At 36.8% G+C, this 16,468-nt stretch overlaps 2 protein-coding genes across 2 annotated transcripts in view; one reads left to right on the top strand and one right to left on the bottom strand.

Moving 5' to 3' along the window:
* The first annotated feature begins 251 nt into the window (after positions 1 to 251).
* On the top strand, positions 252 to 1,786 carry LOC107726119 (transcription cofactor HES-6-like). The gene is made up of 4 exons (XM_016535624.1): positions 252 to 458; positions 557 to 643; positions 779 to 860; positions 952 to 1,786. The coding sequence occupies exons 1-4, from the start codon at positions 381 to 383 to the stop codon at positions 1,377 to 1,379; spliced, it is 675 nt and encodes a 224-aa protein (XP_016391110.1). The 5' UTR covers positions 252 to 380; the 3' UTR covers positions 1,380 to 1,786.
* Positions 1,787 to 4,662: 2,876 nt separating this feature from the next.
* The window catches only part of LOC107726111 (period circadian protein homolog 2-like), a 42,346-nt gene continuing 30,540 nt past the window's right edge, over positions 4,663 to 16,468 (bottom strand). The window contains exons 22-26 of the mRNA XM_016535615.1: positions 9,135 to 10,088; positions 8,867 to 9,029; positions 8,186 to 8,355; positions 7,213 to 7,363; positions 4,663 to 5,624 (exon numbers count right to left, since the gene is read on the bottom strand). Coding sequence (XP_016391101.1) covers positions 9,379 to 10,088 — 710 coding nt within the window. The 3' untranslated portion in view covers positions 4,663 to 5,624; positions 7,213 to 7,363; positions 8,186 to 8,355; positions 8,867 to 9,029; positions 9,135 to 9,378. The remainder of the gene's footprint in view (positions 5,625 to 7,212; positions 7,364 to 8,185; positions 8,356 to 8,866; positions 9,030 to 9,134; positions 10,089 to 16,468) is intronic.

Here is a 16,468-nt window from a genome sequence, read left to right on the forward strand (position 1 = left end):
ATATATATATATACGCCGCACATATACAAGACTCACAGGAAAAGTGAAAGTGGAATGTGGAAGTGGAATGTAAATATACCTACATACCTAGATATAAACAAAAAGAATTAAATTGAGCAGCTTCGCTTGTGTGCGCTCTCTGAGACCGAGACAAAAGCGCGCGCGGTGATTGGCTGGAGCGAGCGCAGACTACCGCACGCGAATGTTCCATTCATTTGCAAATGAGCTACTATAAAGCCCTCGCTCTAGCCTCTCATCGATGAGCTGCCAGTCCTGTTTGGTTTGTTCACAATTGTATATTTACTGTATATTTACTCTGCTTTATTTACGAACCGAACGGTTCTGGACGGCGGATCACTGACCAAGCCACCTAGTCCGGAATGTCCCCCGCGGCTAGACTCAGAAATGGTTTCGATGTGGAGGAGGAAGCATTTTATGCCGCTAAGGGTGACAGAAAGGTAAAACCATTTTGCGTTGTCTATGAATGCCAAAAAGGAAAAGGAAGTCTGTGGTATGCTTAAACACCATATTTATATATAATTTTCTGCTTCAATAGACTCGAAAACCAATAGTGGAGAAAAAGAGGCGAGCGCGCATTAATGAAAGCCTGCAGGATCTCAGGACACTACTTTCAGATAACGATGTAAGTTGATCTCCTCTTTACTGCCTGCACCAGCGACTCTTAGTCAGCTGATAGATAGCCTAAATAGCCGGACCTCACTTTGTAAATATAAACAAATATTAAAGATGTTTAGACATGTTTATCTACTTTTATCAGTTGCAGACAAAAATGGAGAATGCAGAGGTGCTTGAACTAACAGTAAAACGAGTTGAGAACATCCTACAGAACCGTTCTAAGGGTAAGATGACCCCAACCTCAGTTGCACTGCACATTTAGGCAATTAGTTTCCATGAAAATTATTTGAAGCTCTTGTGTGTCTGGACTTCCAGAAGCTGAAGCTGTGAATCAAGAGGCCAGTGAGAGATTCGCAGCAGGTTATATCCAGTGCATGCATGAGGTACATACCTTTGTGTCCACATGCCCGGGCATCGACGCCACAGTGGCTGCAGAGCTGCTTAACCACCTGCTAGAGTGCATGCCATTAAATGAGGATCACCTTCAGGAGATGATCATAGAGCTCATATCAGAGCCTTCCTCCTCCGGTCGATCATGGCCAGCTGGAGAGGTGCTAAGTCCAGGAGGCCGCAGTGTGTCCGACCTATTCTCAGCACTGTCTCCATCCCCATCCAATCCTTCTAGTGAGGACCTCTGCTCTGACCTAGAGGAGACAGAGACCGAAGCAAGTCCTGCATCAGCTGAGGACAGCCTGAACTCCTCCATCATCACACACTCTAAGTTTATGTGGCGGCCATGGTAGAAGTTTCTTCAAAGACCATGCATCTTTATTCATAATTCACTTAATCCTGTATTGGAGCATGATGGAATTCTTTTCTCATCTGATTTTCTTGAGAAAATGGCTGGAGCTTTAGGATTTTATAAGCACAGGCTGATTTAGTGGGATAAGACATCATCTTACAGAAAAGTATGGAATTCACAGTGACTTTAACATACCCCTGGATATTTTTTCTTCTGAAACATGATGCCTCGAAGCATAAAAGCTTATTTAGAAATTAATTTCAGATTGAACTGGCTTAAAAAGTAAACTGTAATGGTGTATACTAGAGATTGAGAAATTGTTTTGTTTTAGCGGGTTGAAAGATTTGTTTTGTGTCTTTAGAGTTAAAAATATAGAAAGTCTCACTGAGAGACTGTCACATAGATAAAGTCCATGGCCCTGTTTAGTAGTCATTAAAAAGTATGTTTTTATTGTTTACATACTTTAGGGACTATATATATATATATATATATATATATATATATATATATATATATTGCAAGTGTAACATAATTTAGTGTCAGTTCATGGTTTATAATTCATAGTAGTGCAGTATTGCAGTGCCCAGTTCAATATGTATAATGCTTTTTTTTGTTTGTTTGTTTGTTAATCTGTAAGTTTATTTAATTTGGACATTAAAAGCTTTCATGTCTATTTGTCAGTGGGATAGGTGTGGACACACACGACACAGTAATTAACATACATTTGAAAATCTAAAATTTGTAATGAAAAGTTTGTCTGTCTGAAGATTGTCTGAAGAAACAGAATCAATTATGGTAATATTCAGCAGTTAGTGACATAAAATATCAAAGCCGAGGATGCTGAAAGAAGGAAAGCGTATATATACATTGTATACGTTGTGGTTTATGGTTACATATTAAATCATTACAGCTATATGGTTCATAGTATATATGAATAGTGTGTGTATATTAACTTTTTGGTTTTTTGCCGATAGATTTCATATGTATACCAGTGACTTAAAGTGTCATCAAATATTTGGTCAAGTAAGATCAAATGTTATCCAGATTCTAAATCAAAGAAACTAATGGAAGACCGGAACACTTTAATAATCCTTGCAGTTTAGAAAATGCATAATACTGAGGAGAGGTTTTAGTCTGCTGTGTTTAATATTTAGTTATTTACTGAATTTATTCTAATTTGTTCCACTTTAATTGATTTAAAACACAAATAAAGCTTATTCAACATTTGCATTCATCAGATGCATTAATAGAGGTTTGAACAGATAAAGAATAAATTGAGTAGGGTGAGGGGTCAGCTAACTGTGTGCTCGTTGAGAGAACAGATTGTGATGAAAACAGATCCCTTGTGACCAAGATGTTTTACGCCTTAACCAACTGGTTTATTTTTGAAAAAAGAAGAAAAAAAACAACTTAAGAATAAATAAATAATAATACATTTAAAAAGCGTCTCTCTGTGCCCTTTTTAAGCCCCAAAGTGTTACTAATAACCATTACTGTAATTCTGAAAACTGAAATGCATATACCCGAGACCTAAACAAAGTGTCTGCATGCTTTAAATAGATTAATCCTACTTTTATGAAAATTATAAAGCAGTCTTGAATCATACATTAACAATCTGCCATAATAATTCTTAAATACCTGTATATATGGGTCAATGACAAATACAGCTACTTTTTTTTTTTTTTGAATGAAATGCATATTTGAGCTGGAAAAATGTTTTAATAAGTTTCATTTGTTAACATTACAAAGTGTTTAGATTGATTTTTTTGACTGTTTTTAACTTCACAACCCAAAAAATGTCAGGTGATACAACCAAATATTGTAAATATATATTTATATTCCTGTTATTATTTCTAAGTGGTTGTGCCACCATGACATTTGAGAATACCAATTGCTGGACAAAAGTTCTCCCAACAGCTTTATTAAATCTATGGCATTTGTGAAATTTGTTTATAGAAAAAAGTTTTAAACAAAATCATGCAACATTATTTTATTTAGCATTTACTACAACTAAAGCTCCATTTTGAATAGTTTTCTTAGATTGTTCATAATATGTGCAGATGGTTGTGCCACCTGACATTTTGGAGGTTTGAGATACCAAAACATAAAATAATATTTATCATTTCAATGTACTCAAAATGTATTCAACCTAAAAAGGTTTTATATTAATAATAATAAAGGGATACTTGTCATTTCAAATTATTTTAAAAGGCAATAATGCACTTAGACACCAAAATACGCACGTCTTGTCATTGACCATATTCAAATCATAAAAAAATGGTCAGTTCATTAATTTAATCAACTATGTATGCCAACATTTCCCCGTAATCTTGCATGTTTAAAACAAATTACTGATTTTTATTTTAGGTCATGAAATTTTAGTTGATGCTACAACAATATAACAAGATCAGTGGATGTTACTGGCTTGTATCATGATGTTTATCAGACAATTAAAACTGCTGACAGACAAGTGTAGATATCATCTTTTTATTATTAAAAGGTAGGAATAAAGTGACATGTTTATCTCACTACATTTATGAAAAAAGAAAGATGAAAAATATAGCCACAAACCAAATGACATGCTTATAAAGACTAACTAAATGTTATCATAACCCTATGGCTCTTTTTCAGCATGTCATTCAGTCTTTTGCTTCAATACTTCACAAATCAGAAACAAATGTAGAGCCAGCTCCAATTTTTCTGCTTCAACACTACTGGCCATTAAGTACACTCGGTAGTACACTGAATTTCAGATAATAGAAAAAGAGTATTTCAGGTATAGGAACAGCTTCAGACCTTTTACAGAATGCTACACATAAAGCTAGTTTCCTCCACTCAGAGAACTAGTGCCCTGACATCTTTGTTGAACGACTGCATTGTGACTAGAACATTTGAGCACAAAACCAGTCATAAGTAGCACGGGTATATTTGTAGCAATAGCCAACAATACATTGTATGGGTCAAAATTATAAATTTTTCTTTTATGCCAAAAATCATTAGGACATTAAGTAAAGATCATGTTCCATGAAGATATTTTGTAAATGTCCTAATGTAAATATCAAAACTTTATTTGTGATTTGTAATATGCATTGCTAAGGACTTAATTTGGACAAGGTGATTTTCTCAATATTTTGATTTTTTGCACCCTCAGATTCCAGATTTTCAAATAGTTGTATCTAGGCCAAATATTTTCCTATCCTAACATCACCTGAAAGCTGAATAAATAAGCTTTCCATTGATGTATAAATCTCAATTTCAAAAAATTGAGCCTTGTGGCTGTTTTGTGGTCCAGGGTCACATTTGTATAGCCAAAAGAAGACATGAAAGAAAGGGTAAGAGAAAGAAAGAAAGATGATAAGTCCATGTTCAATTTTTTATGACTTACAAAAGACATCTACAAAAATATTAGTTTCCATGATTGCACATCCCTGAAGACATGCAACAAATACTTGCTGTCCTCTGACAAAATGACACAAGGGTCCTGTAAGACTGGTCACAGGAGCTTTGGCAGCAGCTTATTTGGCTGGAATGGTCCCCAAATAAACAGTATATCGGTGTTTCATTTCCTGGTTTTGATTTTTAGCAAAATGCATTTGTATTGGCCCATATACTGTTGTGTTCACAATAGAACTTGTGTTTATAATGAAAAACTTACTTTTTTCATTTATTTATGATGCACTACACTTCATTCCACTGTTAGCTGGTACAAACAGTCTGGCGATTTCTGCACAGAGCATCAATCCACTGAAGAAAACTTTGCTGTAGCAACATATTCAAACAGTACAAGTGAACTGGAAAAACTATAAAGAGACAGAACCACGGAGCAGGTTAGGTCCATGTGACAGCGGTTCCATCCAATCGGAGTTTGCACATTTGAACAGCATCTTTGGGTTAATCAGTCAGCTTATCTGGCATACTTTTGTCTACACACACACACACACACACACACATAAATAAATAAATAAACACATTCATAATCTTTTAAAATGACAAAGGATATCAGAGTAGATACCCCATGACAATTTTACTTTGTGTGTACAGGTGGGAACCTGAAAGGTCCTGTTGCCCTCTGCTGGCAGAGATTAGTGGTACATTTTCAGATTATACACTAGGTTGCTCCTTCTCTTCCTGTGAATGAGACCCATTCGTTGGCATCTTGTACCACTTCTCCTCCCAAAATGCCAACCTCCATATCGGGTAGGTCTTCTAGCAGGGCAGAGACGTAATTCTCGCAGTACATACACTCCTATACAAACACATGCAAGAGTCTTTCAGCTGTACTCTTACCATTCAAAAAACACAAGATACTGTAAGCATTGAAATGAAAACTCAAAAGTGACTAATTTATGGTGCTCTTCATACGCAGGAACTCTGTTAACGGTCACTCATTTGGACTGATAGCACTCTGCATGAGAAAATCTACAGTTTCAGATTTCCCTGGGAGCATACCTATTCCTAGGACCCTGGGAGCATACCTATGTTCCCAGGGTCCTATGGTTCCCAGATTTATATAACATATAGAGGAACACATGAAAAAGGGTCATATGTGACCCTGGACCACAAAACCAGTCATAAGGGACAATAATAAAAAGCTGAATAAATAAGCTTTCCATTGATGTATGGTTTGTTAGGATAGGACAATATTTGGCCGAGATACAACTATTTGAAAATCTGGAATCTGAGGGTGCAAAAAAATCTAAATACTGAGAAAATCGCCTTTAAAGTTGTCCAAATGAAGTTCTTAAGCAATGCATATTACTAATCAAAAATTAAGTTTTGATATATTTACAGTAGGAAATTTACAAAATATCTTCATGGAACATGATCTTCACTTAATATCCTAATGATTTTTGGCATAAAAGAAAAATGGATAATTTTGACCCATACAATGTTTTTTTGGCTATTGCTAAAAATATACCCAAGTGACTTAAGACTGGTTTTGTGGTCCAGGGTCACATATGTTCCCAGGTCCTACAGTATGTTCCCTAGATAGACATATCATAAATGATTAAAATATATAGATTGTGAATAAAAAAATAAATTAAAAAAAGTCTCCACAATCTGCCTTACCAGATAGATCCTTAATATTAAGCAGCTTGTAAGTGTATTTATTTCTTGTCTCAGTGTTTAGCGCTGTTGTCGTTGCTAGGAAGTGCAAGAGTGCATATTCTACTGCAGTTGTATGGCTGTTTGTTGATTAATATTGTGCTTGAACTGTCTAGAACACACAAGGTTCACATTTGTCTTATTGTTTTTAATTTGCATCTTTGTTTTAATTTTTAATAACAAAAATACAATAAAGCGAAATAATATTTTGATATATCGCCCACTAGGTGTGGGCAATCTGTTGATTTTGCATTGTGCTTGAAGACTTCAAGCAAATTGTTGACTCATCTGAACGTCTTACAGTAGGACAAAGATACAGATTAAATAAACACCTCTGTATTTATTTCTTTTATTGCTTGTCATTTGTTTCTTTGTTCTAACTGTTTATTTTACTTTACTAAGCTTGAAAACATTATTTATATTAGTTAGGCTGGTAGGGTTTACTAGTTTATACTGCTCATCAACCTGTAACTTGTCTTAAAAACAAACCAAACCCCACCCCCCAAAAAAGTGATAAGACTGTGGATCATGAATCTGCCTGAAAAAAAATATATGATATTTTTTCCCCATATCCTCCACCTCTACTTTGGCCTGAATGGTCTGTCATCCTTTTTTTCTTTTGTTTTGTTTAAATAGGGAAATTAGTTTGGCTCAGTAATAAGATCCTGTCTGAAAAGATTTGTGATATATTTTTTTTTTCTATATCGCCCACCCTTAGAGTCACATACCATGACATTGATGACATTGGGTAACGCTCCTCTCCTCATCCAGGGGTGTTGATCAATCAGTTCTCTACGCTGTTCTGAAGAGAAACAGGGCTGGTTCTTCTGCATGCGCCTTAAACACTCCCGATCTTCCCCCAGAACCTTTTCCATATCCCTGTCCCAAAACACCAACGCTATTAAAAAACAATAAGCTCTGTTGTAAAAGTTTAAAGTCCAAATGAAAACAAAATCTACATTTACTTTGCACACTGGTAGTCTTTGGGTGAAATTAATACACTTTAATCAAAATCTAACAATTTTGGCATTCGTTCTCTGATGACATCAGTTTGATGGCTTGGGTAGAGTATCCTTAACCATTCCCTTCAAACCATTAGTTTGCTGTGAGAAAGATGGCAGCGATGTGCACTAAAAAAAATCCCTGCCCTCTATTCAATATTCCGTTTCAGTAGGAAGTACGCCAATACCGAAGAAAAGTGAGAGCAACGTCTGGTTCAGATAGACTTTAAGCACTCACAATGCAGAGTTTTAAAAGCTCTTCTGTTGTGTTAATTTACATAGGAATTATCATTTACTCACTGATTGATCAGCTCAGTTACAATAAGCTCAGTGAAGTCCATTCAATTAAAACTTGAATATGTGAATAAAAGCCTATATTAAATCTGTTCATATCATAAATATATTAACTACATACTCCATTCAGAAGACTTGGATTAAACCACTTGATTCATATAGATTTCTTTCACAATCCATTTATGAACTTTTCAAAGTTTGAATGTTTTGGTCGAATGGGGAGATAGAAATCTCTCAGGATTCATAAAATCTATATTAATTTGTGTTTCATGGATGAACAAAAGTCTTATGGGTTTGGAATGACTTGAGGGTGAGTAAATGATGACAGAATTTTCATTTTTGGGTGAACTTTACCTTTAAACACAAAATTCCCTCTTTTCACAATACAGACAGAATTGACTCTCACCTTGATGGCACTTGATAGGTCATCATGACAGTCATCATCACTGGCTGTAAATCTCTAAACAGGCTCTTGAAGAACATACTTAAAATTCTCCTCCTGTTCCTTTATGTCTTCGCTCTTGTGATTGTTCTCTGAGGAGTCCACACTGCCAAAATACTTGCTTGTGTTGCTTCCTGCTTAGGAAGAGAAAATGCAAAACATGTTTAGTTTTCTGAGCTGATGCTATTATATATTACGATATATAATAACTCTGACTGGTATGACTAATCTATAATAAAGTACTGGACATCATGACACTGAAGCCACTGAGTCGCCATATTTCTATTTCTACAGTAGTATCTTATTTTTAAAAAATCATCCGATTCAAAATCGAATGCCTGTCAGTCGCTGACGCCCTCTGGTGGTCAGTCATCTAGGTTGACTTCACACAGGTGGTTAATTATTATAAATAACCAACTGCACATTATTAAATAGAAAAGTGTTATGCGACTGTAACATGCTCAACAATTTTGGAACTACCCATACTTAATGGTGAATTTGTTATTAGCATAAAGAAAAGATTTCTACATACAAGTACTTTATGGATTCAAATGTCTCGAGAGGTAACAATGGAAGAATATTGGTGTTAAGTATTTTTTAGTATTAATGTGTTTATGTTAATGTGAAGCATTAACTTGCAGTGACCTGTTCCACTATTAGAAGTGTTGCAGTCATTGGAAGTGGAGCCAGTAGATGCTGACATGGCAGAGCCTATGCCAGAATGAGAGTCTTCCTGCAACAACATGTCCAACACACTGCTGGATGAGGAGTGGTCACCACAGTGGCCACCGTTACCCGAACAACATGCCTGGAAGAGTAGCCAGAGAAAATCAGGCGAAAGATGGAATTCATCAAGTTCATGATTTGCAAGGTGCGTGTGTTCAAAATTGTTCATATGTTTGTAGCCCTTTACCTGCTGTAAGTCATCCATCGCAGAAGAAGTGCTATTGATGGATGTGCTGTTTTTGTCCTGTACTAAACTGCAATTACCCTGGGTGCTGGACTGGGGTGCTGCGGTATGAGATTCCTGCTTTTCCTCCATCTGAAGCAAGTCCAGCTGCAATGGAGAACTACAGCGAGACTCAAATAGTGGGGGGGATTGAGGGGGTGGCAAAGGAGAAGGACACTCTGTGGACACAATGGCGGAGTGTTTTGGGTCAGATGTCATTCCATACTGAAAATCTGTCTGGGGTGTAAATGCTGGCTGCTGGGAAGTGAAGGAGGTATGGGTCTGAAAGCACTGGTGAGTTCTGCAGCCTTGAGGGTTTTGAAGGTGCTGCGTGGTGCTGTAGGCTTGTTGTGGCTGAAATGCTTGTTGGTCGGTGTAGACTTGTTGAGGCTGCAAGGGTATTGTAGGCTTGCTGGGGCTGAAAGGGCTGCTGACCATTGTAGGACTGCTGGGTCTGAAAGAGTGCACTGTAGGCTTGTGGAGCGTCAGCATAGAATGGAGAGCGAGGTGCTGTGCCTATCTGTGGCAACATAAAACCGGGCAAAACAAACGCTACAACTGGTGTGACTAATGGTGTAGGATATGCAGCCGTAGAGGGCGTGGCCTGAGTGTTCTGGGACTCTGCTATTCCTGTAGGGGCTTGGGGTGGGGCAACAGAGGGAACTACAGGGTAGAGAGGATATCCTGGAACCACAGTTGAAAATGGAACTGAAAGCCCAGACTGTGATGTCTCGGAGGGAGACCAAGATGTCTGGTTTAAACCCTGCAGGGGTGGGAGAGGTCTGTGCTGAGACGCAGCATTATCTGATGAATCAGGATGTTTTGTGCGTGTTTTCTTCGACTTTTTGGTGCGCCAGGTTTTCTTGGTGGTGGCCTCTGTAACAGGGACACCTGCTCCTGCTTTGGATCCACAAGCTCCTGTAGACGCCAAACGGGCAGAGAAAGAGTAAGGGACAGAGAGAGAGAGAGAGAGAGAGAGAGAGTAGACAATTAGTGTAATATAAAGAGAATTCCATGGACTATTTTAAAAAATATGAAAAAGGATGGATTGGGCAGAGAATCCTTAAAGGGTTAGTTCACCCAAAAATGAAAATTATGTCATTAATTACTCACCCTCGTGTTGTTCCAAACTCGTAAGACCTTCGTTCATCTTTGGAACACAATTTAAGATATTTTTGATGAAATCTGAGGGCTCTCTATCTGAGGGATCTTATGGGTTTGGAAAAACATGAGGGTGAGTAATTAATGACAGAATTTTCATTTTTGCGTGAACTAACCCTTTAACCACTCCCCTCCAACTGTCTGCAAGGGATGGCACCCCACACTCTATTCAATATTCCAAATCAGTTGGAAGTAGATCAATACTGAAGAAAAGTGAGAGCAACGTCCAGTTCACATAGATTTTAAACACTCATAATGCTGAGCTTTAAAAGCTTTTGTGTTGTGTTAATATACCTATGAATTATTTACCGAAAAATTTAATCTGTCATAATTTACTCATTGATTGATCAGCTCTACTACAATAAGCTCAGTGAAGTCCATTCAATCAAAACTTTAATATGTGAATAAAAGCCTATATTAAATATGTCCATCATATAAAGCAATCATCTAATTTCAGAACCACTGGCTTCATATGGATTACTTTAACCTTTTTTTTTTTTTTAAATGAACTTTTCAAAGTTTGAATGTTTTGGTGGAATGGACTTTCAATTGAGGGACAGAAATCTCTCAGGATTCATAAAAACCCTTCACATTACACTAATTTTCCACTCTCTGTCAATCTCTCTCTTTCTCTCTCCCATACTCTTTCTCAGTGAGATTTTTGTATGCATAAAGAGTCTGACAGCAGCCAGTGCTCCAGAGAAATCTCATCCTCGTCCAGTCTGTTTGGAATGACATGAAGAAACAGAAAAAAACAGAGACAGACTAAATCCAGAAGAACTGTGGCAACATCTACAAGATGCTTCAAGAAACCTACCTACAAAGCTACAATAGTGTGAAACGTTTTAGGCACTTGTGTAAAAATGATTTAAAGTGAGGATGCTTTCAAAAATAATGTCATAAATAGATTTTATTTATCAATTAACTTCTATTAACCAAATCAAATTAACATTTGGTGTGACGATCCTTTGCGTTTAAAACAGCTTTTGTCCTAGTTACTCTACTAGCACAGTTTTTCAGGTAGCTTTGCAGGTAGGCTTCTTTCACAGTTCTTCTGTATTAGTCTTTGTCAGTTCTGATTCATGTCATCCCAGACAAACTGGATGATGGTGAGATCTCTGTTGTCAGACTCCTTGTGCATACAAAAACCTCACTGGATTATTACAGTTAATGGCAAAAGGAATGTTTGGAAATGTAAACATATTTCCTAATGACACACTACAGCAAAATATAGAAATAACCAAATAGAAATAGAACTACTTTTTTGTTGGTGAAAATACTAATGGCCTAAGACTTTTTGCATTGTACTGTGTGTGTATGTATGTATGTATGTATATATATATATATATTATATGTGACCCTGGACCACAAAACCAGTCATAAGGGTCAATTTTCGAAATTGAGATTTATACATAATCTAAAATCTGAGTTTTTAGCAATGCATATTACTAATCAAAAATTAAGTTTTAATATATTATTCCTATTTGATTTGGTACTCAGAAAACCTTGAGTATTGATTATTATCAATGTTGAAATAGTTTTGCTGCTTAATATCTTTGTGGAAACCGTGATACGTTTTTTTCTGGATTCTTTGATGAATAGAATTTTCAAAAGCATAGCATTTATTTGAATTAGAAATGTTGTATTGTATAGTATATGGTACAATACAGTCATGATCAATTGGAGCTGTTTGCTGTGTAACACTCCGCGTAATATGCCGTGAAGAGTACAAAAACAATATGGGAGAGACGCTCACTTTACCCAATAAAGAAAAAATATATAAATCACAGACGCACAAAATCCGTATCAAATATCCAGTGTATTATACAAGTAGATCAAATATAAAGTAAGCACAAAAATGAGTGTGTGAGGAGTGTGGTAATGTAGATTGTCTTTGAGTCCGTGAAAACTATATACAAGATTTGAATCAGTCTCACCGGTGGAAAACCATGAAAGAACGTCTGAGAGCAGATCCAGAGTAGCGACCGAAACTGTTGTCAATGTCCAGAAAAAAAAAAAAAATGCACAAAATAAACTCCACAAGAGAGGCGGCAGTATAATCCAAAAACAGTTCGGTAAGTATTTGTTTGGACGTTTGAAGACCCGAGCAAAATAGAAATGAACAGAGTGAGCACCTACGCTAGGGCTGCATGATAAATATCGCACAATAGTAATGCGCATCTCGTCAGTAAAGCCGGTTCTGTAATCAGCGGTAAATCTCAACACGTGCGCCTACGCTCCTAAATGCTGGTAAGCCGGCTACCTAAATAGTAAAAAAAAAAACTTCCTTGTTATGGTCATGTGACAACCCTAACACCCGGTGCCGTGCAGAATCTCGCGAGACAACTTCATCCTGGGATAATACACACACACACACACACACAGGCATAATACAGAAAACGGGGCGATAATTAAAATAAATGATAAACAATGCCTGTGTTAATAAAAAAAACACAGGCAAAAACACACACCCCTTATGTGGCATTGCTACAGTAAGCAATGCCAGTAAGCATTGCAAAGTGAGCAGTAAGTATCCACAATAGGGATATGCCGGTATCAAATTTTCATGTTGCGATTAATTGCTAATGCTTTTATCATGGTATGCGGTATTATCACGATATTTAAATTAAGTTTTAAAAAAGTGCTGTCATAATACAGTATAACAGGTTTAATAACTTTTTTCTTATAACAAAAATAACTGAACATTTAAATGCAATAAAGCAATACAGAAAAATGTATAAAGTCAAAAGTTTTACACAGATTAAAGTGCAAAAGAACTATAAAGACCAATAGGTATCACTTTACAATAAGACCTCATTAGTTAACCTTAGTTAATGCATTAACATTCACAATGAGCAATAGCAACATTTGCTACAGAAGTTATTAATCCTTGTTTAAAAAATACAAGTCTTAGTTCATATTAGCTCATTAAATAACACAATTGCAACTTTCGATTTTAACAACATGTTATTAAATATTGGAATACCTAAGATTAATGAATGTTCAAAAGAATTTTTCATTGGCAGTTTATGTTAACTAATGAATTAACTAATGTTAACTAATGAAGCCCTAATGTAAAGTGTGACCGAACAATAAAGAATCAAAACACTTTCAAACAATATCTAGGGAATGTTGTAGTCCAGATTAAAATGTAAAAAAAAGTTTGAAAATAAATAGCCTATTAAGTCTAAATATTTAAGTATTTGGCGCTGTGATGAACATCATAGCAAATACACAAATCTGAATGGCTATTTAAATCATTTAAACATGATTCAGAAACAGGAAGTAGTGCAGCTGCTTTGTTTACAGGGTTTCCGGGGTAACGGCTGCATTTAAATGAATTATTATTATTATTATTATTATTATTATTATTATTATTATTATTATTATTATTATTATTATTATTATTATTATTATTATTATTATTATTTCTGCAGTTTAGCGCCATCTGCTGTCAGAGAGTGAAAGTGCGCTTTCATCCAGAGCGTCTCTCACATGTTCCGCCATGTGCTTCTCGTCCGCGCTTGTTTACATCAGAGTGCACACGCGTCTTTCACGCAGCATACAGCGGTGTTGTGCATTTTGACCAGTTGATGGGAAAAGTATTCTTAAAATGCATTCAAAATTCGGAATAATTTGTAATATATAAATTATTCACGGTATTTAGAAGTGCCCACGATAACAATATCGTGCATATTCATTACCGTGATATATCGCATTACCGAATACCGGCACAAGTCTAACGACAACTGTAGCCAAATTCCTTGACACGTCTGTGTGTGGTGGCTCTTGATGCCTTGACCCCAGCCTCAGTCCATTCCTTGTAAAGTTCACTCAAATTCTTGAATCGATTTTGCTTGACAATCCTCATAAGGCTGCGGTTCTCTCGGTTGGTTGTGCATCTTTTTCTTCCACACTTTTTCCTTCCACTCAACTCTCTGTTAACATGCTTGGATACAGCACTCTGTGAACAGCCAGCTTCTTTGGCAATGAATGTTTGTGGCTTACCCTCCTTGTGAAGGGTGTCAATGATTGTCTTCTGGACAACTGTCAGATCAACAGTCTTCCCCATGATTGTGTTAGCCTAGTGAACCAAACTGAGAGACCATGTTGAAGGCTCAGGAAACCTTTGCAGGTGTTTTGAGATGATTAGCTGATTGGCATGTCACCATATTCTAATTTGTTGAAATAGTGAATTGGTGGGTTTTTGTTAAATGTCAGCCAAAATCATCACAATTAAAAGAACCAAAGACTTAAACTACTTCAGTCTGTGTGCATTGAATTTATTTAATACACGAGTTTCACAATTTGAATTGAATTACTGAAATAAATGAACTTTTCCACGACATTCTAATTTATTGAGATGCACCTGTATATAAAATACTATTGTTAAAAAGTTAGAGTTAGTGTCTTGAGTCTTGGGTCTTTTTTATGTTTTTTAAGTTTCTTACACTCACCAAGACTGCATTTATTTGAACAAAAATACTGTAAAAACAGTATTATTATGAAGTAATATTACAATTTAAAATTTTCTATTTTAAACCATTTTAAAATGTATATTCACTTACTCTGACTTTTATTTGATATTTTGGAAAATCTGAGACATTGAGATCTCATCTCTGTAGAGAAGAAGTGTCATCACTAGGATCTTTTTCTTAGGAGAAAGTTCTCAGAAGCAGAACACTCTCCGTTTGCTCTCAATTCAGTCTCATAGCTGTCTAGGAGACACAATTGAGACACTGACAAGATCTAATTTGTGATTTTTCTTTCTTTTGACCAGAGACAGGTCAGATCCCTCACTGATTCACTCAACGTAATGAGTCGTAACACTTGAATGTTTCTGTTTCAGGAGCAGAAAATGCCTGAATGGAAAAGTCACAATATAGCAGATAATGAAACTATTGTGCACAGAAGGCACCGTAGTACGCTTTCTACCCGTAATTCTTTCCCTCCTCCTCTTCAGGTTAGTCATTTGAAGAGGCGCAGGTGCTGTGCTGAGGGTCAAGACGCTGATTCAATCTCAGCCCTCGAGAGAGAGTGAGAGAGAGAGAGAAGATGAGTGTGAGGAAACAGACAGGGAGAGCAAACGCTGCAGATGAAAAAGAGGTGGGAGGCTCACATCTCGCAGGTGGAAGACAGACAGACAGACAGACAGGAAGACAGGCACCATAAGGTGTTTATTTGGTTGCTAGAAGATGGTCGATATTCCCTTAGGACTCAAACTTTGTAAATAGCCCACTCCAGGGAAAGAAAGAGATATGGAATCCATAGGGAACCCATGTATTTCATCTCCCCGTCTCACACATGCAACACACTTGTAATGAAGCTAAGATTGGATTTACGGTAGTCCATACTTCAGCTCACACATAGAGTATATACTGTAGGTGAGCAGACATCCATTCACACATACATTCATTGTGGACATTACTGACCTGCGGCCCACTCATGTTGCCACGCGCTTTCACGGCAACTGATCTTATCTCTCTTGTTTCCCTCTCTGTCTTTCTGATGGTTTCAGAAGGCAGAACCCGCTGCGTGAACAGGCGGTATTACCATACAAATCAGCGAAGCATTTTCTCAACGTCTGCGCCACTCGCACACAGACACGCGCTCTATCACACGCTGATTTCAGATTCAAACATCAGATGCAAACTCCATTCTGTTCTCCTGTAACTACGAAGGCCAGTTTGGATCACGATTATCATCACACAGAGACAGGAGTTCCCTGATACACACATAATACACAACACCAGAGACTGACAGATAGATAGATAGAGAGAGCAATCATGTCTGCAGTAAATCAGGGTTTGTTGGCAGTGTATTGTGAGAACGAATAAAATGAGATGGGAAGTGTGTGTCTGCAACTGTTACCAAAACTAGATTTTTACACTTTCTGAGGTTTGAAGAAAATATGATTGGTGCTTGTCCCTGCAAACTTACTGGCATAATGCAAGAGCATCTGCATATGCCATCACCGACATTGATATGTGATGTACGGTGGACCAGTAGTGCAAAACACAACAAAATCTCTACAACACAATGTATAGGGCTAATTTTGTTGTGTTGTGCTAATTTCGCTGTGTTGCATCTTGTTTCCATCGTATTGTGCTAATTTCATTGTGTTGCGGCTTGTTTCC

The sequence above is a fragment of the Sinocyclocheilus rhinocerous genome, unplaced genomic scaffold (assembly GCF_001515625.1).
Source record: "Sinocyclocheilus rhinocerous isolate Xijiao unplaced genomic scaffold, SAMN03320098_v1.1 scaffold1899, whole genome shotgun sequence".
Taxonomy (NCBI): Eukaryota; Metazoa; Chordata; class Actinopteri; order Cypriniformes; family Cyprinidae; genus Sinocyclocheilus; species Sinocyclocheilus rhinocerous.

Bases quoted from the DNA above. Each gene is read 5' to 3' on its own strand.
- LOC107726119 (XM_016535624.1), top strand. From the start codon at position 381: ATGTCCCCCGCGGCTAGACTCAGAAATGGTTTCGATGTGGAGGAGGAA. The intron at 459-556 runs GTAAAACCATTT...CTGCTTCAATAG, and splicing joins CCGCTAAGGGTGACAGAAAG to ACTCGAAAACCAATAGTGGA. The intron at 861-951 runs GTAAGATGACCC...CTGGACTTCCAG, and splicing joins CCTACAGAACCGTTCTAAGG to AAGCTGAAGCTGTGAATCAA.